General features: G+C 41.3%; 1 protein-coding gene across 1 annotated transcript in view; it reads right to left on the reverse strand.

Annotated features, from left to right (window-relative positions):
- tgfbr2l (transforming growth factor beta receptor-like) overlaps positions 1–5,015 on the reverse strand; it is a 48,055-nt gene extending 43,040 nt beyond the window's left edge. Inside the window, exon 1 of the mRNA XM_037686645.1 lies at positions 4,929–5,015. Coding sequence (XP_037542573.1) covers positions 4,929–4,980 — 52 coding nt within the window. The 5' untranslated portion in view covers positions 4,981–5,015. The remainder of the gene's footprint in view (positions 1–4,928) is intronic.
- Between the last annotated feature and the right edge of the window lie 1,163 nt (positions 5,016–6,178).

Genomic DNA, 6,178 nt, shown 5'->3' on the forward strand with positions numbered 1-6,178 from the left:
AGTACCATAATCTACATTGATCTCACAACGCTTAAGCCGAACCTACTCGAACAATTCTATTCGGGGGGATAGCTAATTCTTTTTGATAAGTCTCGCCATAGACTTCCAAAACATTTATGGGAAAACCAAACACCCAATCTCAAGTCGTTCGTCTAAAAGACAACAGACAATTGCACCAAACTATATTTTACCATGTAAAGCTAACTTCAGTTGTAGTGAGTCACGTGGGTACGTGTCACTAGTTGTAGTATGACAATATATCCCCGTTTATATGCATACATTTTCACGAGTTCCTCATCTTTCTGACTGTGTAAGTCGTGCATTGAATTTTAACAAAAATGTAACGAGAGACGTTATTTATCTTTGACCCATCAAAATGAATGCGGCCATTTATTTTCAGAATCAAAGTTTAACATCAAACATTTACATTAATTTGGCAAAATATGAAAATAATAACAGACAAGTTTCACAGAAAATGAGCATCGATCACGAGGACTTTGCTTCAAATATTTCTAAAATATCTGTACTGATTTTATGAGGAAGAGAAGAGTTTAAGATGAAATGGAGATTTATCTTACAGAGAACTATGTGAGGGAATTAATCTGTTTGACCAGAACGTGCACGCTTCATCAGATCTCAGCTCGCCTCCGGTACACTTTAGTCGAAGAAGAGACCGTTACCTGGTTGATGATAGATCAGCTCGATAGAGAATCCTCCAGACCTTTCAGCGTCTCCGTTGAGAGCAACTGAAATCCTTAGATAGTCGTGTGTGGTTTGTTCAAACAGAAGTTATAATTCCAAAACGTCTCTGACTCTCCTGAATTCTCGAATTCTCTTCCATTCACTTCACCATTCTCCATGAATTCTCCATGAATTCTTCATGAATTCTAACATGAACTGGGAAGTTGCCACATTTTAAATGGGTCGACTTCCGGTTCAATTTAGAGCTTTCTGATTCGTGGATGGACCAGAAAGAGGTGTGTTTTTGTGATGTAAGATGTTATCATAAGTCAAGGATTGTTTTCAACATACAGAAAAGATTATTGCAGACGACCAGACTTCGTGGAGTCTCATGCTGTTGTATCTTCTCAAATAGTAAAACATGACATTTCTTCTCAGTAAACATTTTAGTTGACCAAGACTCAACCTTTCACATACTTACATTGTTTGGCTCATTTCAGACAGAGAATCAAGAAATGCATATTAACCTGATTTCTTCTTTGAATGAGGAATAAAAATCATTACTTACTGTTTATGTAAAATAAAAATGAGTAGTTCTTTTCAACCTGTAAGCATTGAATGGAACTAACACAATTTGATTATCAAACATTTGTAAAAACAGTAATGATTATAAAAATTGTCTTTGCTGCTTGATTAATTCAAGAAAGAAAGTCACCAGATGGCTCAGACTGTATTCAGATCAATGAAAATAACAGTCTCTGTCCATCTGATAGATTTGAGGTCATCAGGGTCAGATCAGGTTCACTACAGAGGTATGCACTTGAAAGAAGAGGAATGAAAATCAGCCTAGTAAGACAGAGTCCATGCGTGTGAATGAGAGGGAGGAGGTGGAACAGTGAGGCTACAAGGAGCAGAGGTCACAAAGGTGCAGGACTTCAAGGACTTGGGGTCCACTGTCCAGGAAAATGGGGAGTGTGGTAAAGAGGTGAAGAAGAGAGTCCAGGCAGGATGGAGTGGATGGAGAAAAGTTTCAGGAGTGATTTGTGACAAAAGAGTGTCAGCAAAGGTCAAAGGAAAATATTACAAGACAGTGGTGAGGCCAGCTATGTTGTATGGTCTGGAGACAGAGACATGGACAAAAAGACAGGAGACAGAACTGGAAGTGGCAGAAATGAAGATGTTGAGGTTCTTCTTAGGAGTGACAAGGATGGAGAACATCAGGAACGAGATCAATTCAAGTAAATTCAATTCAGTTTATTTATAAAGCGCTAAGTCACAACAGAAGTCGTCTCAGGGACTGAACAGAAACATTCATATATAAAATAATAATTTAACATTATTTATCTGAGGAGCAGACTGCTCTGAGTTTAACTCTCATCTTGAACAAGCATGAAGAAACAGTGGAAAGGAAAAACTCCCTCATGAGGAAGAAACCTTTAGCAGAATTACGATCAGGACAAGTGGACATCTGCTTCAACCAGCTGGGTTTGGTAGGAACAGATACACAATGGCAGGTCAAGAATCACATGTTAAGATAGAAATAGTATCAAATGAAAACTATTCAATTTTAGTAATTCATTTAATAAAATGAGGTCAATTTGTCCTCTAGTAGTCTAAGCTTAAGGCAGCATGACAAGCCAACACTAACTATAGGACAGAAACAAGTTCATCCATCCTTTATTTATACAGGTAAATCCCATTGAGCCTCGAGGACTCATTTACAAGAGACCTGATTTCAACAAAGAAAGATGACAACAATGGACAACAGCAACAACAATAAACAATTATAAAAAGTCATACTGCAGGTTTTTTTTCAATCAAATAGGATGGCTAAAAAAGGCAACAAAAAATAAGTAGATTATAAGGAGAATGTAGAAAACTAAAAACAGGAACATGTCTGCATTGGTCCCTGCCAGGAGTCCAACAGATTCTTAAAGACACTTAGAGAGGTCAAAGGTCGAGAGCTTCAAATCTTTTTACAAGATATTCCAGGAAACAGGAGCGGAGCAGGAGAAGACCCTTTTGTCTAGTTCAGTCCTCACTGAGGGAAGTAAGCCTGAAGTCTGAGAGCGAAGTGCTCTGTTAGGAAAATATGGAACAATAAGATCTGTAATATAAGATGGAGCTAGGTTGTTGAGAGCTTTGTAGGTTAGAAGTAAGATTTTTAATTCTATTCTGGATTTGACAGGGAGCCAATGGAGAGAAGCTAAAACTGGAGAGATATGATCTCTCCCAGTAACTCCAGTTAAGACTCTGGCAGCAGCATTTTGGATCAACTGAAGACGTTTTAAGGAAATATTTGGACATCCAGATAATAAACCATTGTAATAGTCCAGTCTAGACGTGACAAATGCATGGACCAGTTTTTCTGCATCATCTTTAGATCAGATGTTTCTAATGTTAGTGATATTACGCAGGTGGAAGAAGGAGGTTCTAGTAACGTTTTTAATTATAGAGATACGAGAGATAAAGTTAGAGAGGCCAGACTGAGATGGTTTGGACATGTCCAGAGGAGGGACAGTGGTTTGGACATGTTTAGAGGAGGGACAGTGGTTTGGACATGTTTAGAGGAGGGACAGAGGTTTGGACATGTCCAGAGGAAGGACAGTGGGTATATTGGTAGAAGGATGTTAGAAATGCAGCTGCCAGGAAAAAGACAAAGAGGAATGCTGAAGAGGATACACTGTATGAGTGACACCCACATCTGCCACCTCATTTGCCCCACTGTGAGCCCTTGAGAAAGGCCCTTAACCCCCCACCCCACCCAGATCAGTGATCAATGGTTGTGTCAGGAAGGGCAACTGGGGTAAAAACAGTTGCCAAATCTTCATTCGAGTTTATTTGCTCTGGCAAACCCTTAAGAAAAGAAAAGAAGTACAATTGATAATTCCAAAGTAATATTGTGCCAAATGCCTAGAATTTTACTTCTGCTCTTTGTAATACAGTCACAAAAGTGTAAAGTTGATGTTAAAGTGAACTGCAGCCGGCAGTAGGCTGTATATTTCACCTGCTAACATGCTAACTCTTGCAGCTTATTGCAAATATTTGATTCAAAGCAGTGTAACTTCCAAAGAGGTGATGCTTTTATAGCCTCTATCCACTGGATGAAATGTGCAACCAACTGATGTCATCGTGTTTTAACAAGCAAAAGTTTAGAGAAATGTCCCTCTTGGCCACCGTCCAAAACTGAATGACAGCTCAGAGCAACAGAAGGAGAAGGGGGCACCGCTCGGCTCCATGTCACGTAAGGGAGGGGAAAAACATTTTGTCTCTGTTTATTTATTCAAAGGCTTTTAATCTATGTGAACCATGAAGTACCACTTCTAGTAAACCACTTCATGCACTGACAGCAGGTAAGATACTTTTTTCTTCTTTCGGCTGCTCTATTCTTCAGGGGTTGCAACAGCAAGAAAACTCACAATTGTTTTTACGCCCTTCCTGGCCCAGCCACAGACACCGAGCTACCACAGCCCTCTGTGTGGAGCAGAGAGCTGCTTCTAGGCCCCCGGGAGCAGATGGTGGGGTTGAGTCATGAGAACTCATTTTCAAGAGAGACCTGTTTTTGGGAGCAGATGGGGGCAGTTAAAGGCCTTGCTCATGGACCCAGTGGGGCAAATGAGGGTGGAGGCAGGTGTGGGTGTTACACCTTTCCCACCCACACTTTGATGTTATGGTCAGGGGGATTCGTACTGGCAAACATCCCATCACAGGCTTGTCTTTAACCTCTGCGCCACCACTCCTCCTCCTTATCTTCACCTCCCAAACCTCTCTTAAAAATTGCAATAATCTTTTGTTTTTATCTCATTTTTAACATCTCTAACTATTACCTAATTATTAACAGACACAGGTTAACATGTCCTCCATACTTTCACTGTAAATGAGACAACTTGTACAATATCACAGTGACATCATCCATCCATCCATCCATCCATCCATCCATCATCCATCCATCTGAACCAATGAGACTCCAAATAAAAAATGTAACAGTAAGGAACTCTGGTCACACGAGTAGTTCTGAGTCTACATTACTGAAACAGTTCTGACACAAACTGGATGAATCTGACTGGACTTTCTGCTCACAAAAACCAAAGGCTGTTTTTATAAACTTTAACAAAGTCTGACTGAGGTTTTATCTTCCGTTACTCAAAGAGCAACAACTTCTTTTAACGGACCCCCCCCCCCCCCCCCCCCCCCCCCCCCTCTTTAAACAACTCGGAGGCAAAAAGAAAATGTCCAGCGAGACTTACAGGCTGTGAAGAGGACGAGGATCCCGGTCCAAAGAGCCCAGAACCGAGCCATGATCTGCGGGACAAAGACGCGGGCTGTGCGCGTGCTGTCCGTGCGTTGATCCCCGGTTCCAGCGGAGGGAAAGCCTGCGGGCGGAGGAGCAGCTCCAGATGTTTTTCATCCAGATGTGGTTTGGCCCCGCCCCTGGAGCTGCTGCCTCCGGTTCTGAGGCTCCACATGTGGGACAGCCAGAACCAGAACTCACATCTGTCCGCTCCTGCTTCAGGGCTCGTGAGGGAGAAACAGAAAAAGCACGAGTTGGTCAAAAACTTTTGTATTTTCTGTGTAGAGTTGTTCCAGTGATGAACAGTCCTGTCCCTCTGAGCTGTTTTACTGATCTCAGCATCAGCACATCCTCTATGATGTTTTCAGTTCGTGTGAGAAGGTGCAACGACAAAATGAGCTGAAATAAACAAACTCAATAACAGCTGAAGGTCAAGCCATGCTGCTGCAGACTGGATTTTAAACACGTTCAAACAATTTGGGAGAATGTTCTCCAAATATTCAGAGCTGTTGCCAGCATCTCAGACCCTTCTCAGTTTAGCTCCCACCAGTCAGAAAGTGTCATCACACTTTCAGGTATTTCGGCTGTTCCTGTTCGGCTCACTCAGAACAACCATAGATTTTTGTAGCTTTTGTACTTTTTCAAGTATTTAGCTTTACAGATGTTTTTCTTGTTAGAAGGAAAAACAATCAAATCTTTGAACAACTTTGTGTTCCTCTAAATCTTCTTGGGCTCACACAGTTCATGTGAAGCTTTTAGCTGCTCTTTAGCTCATGTTCTGTTCCTCCCGTACATTTGAAAACTTTCTCTTGTCCCACACTTCATTTCTGATCTGCTCAAGATAATTTATCAAAGCCTCATACACATCTGGATCATCATCAGATGGAGTGTCACACGAGGTCAAGGTCACAAATAAAGGTCAAGCTTAAAACGAGGTCTTTGTCCCGCCCATAACTTCTGATCCGCTCAAGATACTTTCACAAAACTTGATACAAATTTCTACCACCACGTATTACACAACATGTTGTGTAATATTTATATCACTCCAGCTTTAAAGTCCATCCATCCATCCATCCATCCATCCATCCAAACATCCATCCATCCATCCAACCATCCATCCATCCAAACTTCCATCCATCCATCCATCCAACCATCCATCCATCCATCCAAACATCCATCCAACCATCCATCCATCCATCCATCCAT

The sequence above is a fragment of the Nematolebias whitei genome, chromosome 13 (genome assembly GCF_014905685.2).
Source record: "Nematolebias whitei isolate Nwh7 chromosome 13, NemWhi1, whole genome shotgun sequence".
Taxonomy (NCBI): domain Eukaryota; kingdom Metazoa; phylum Chordata; class Actinopteri; order Cyprinodontiformes; family Rivulidae; genus Nematolebias; species Nematolebias whitei.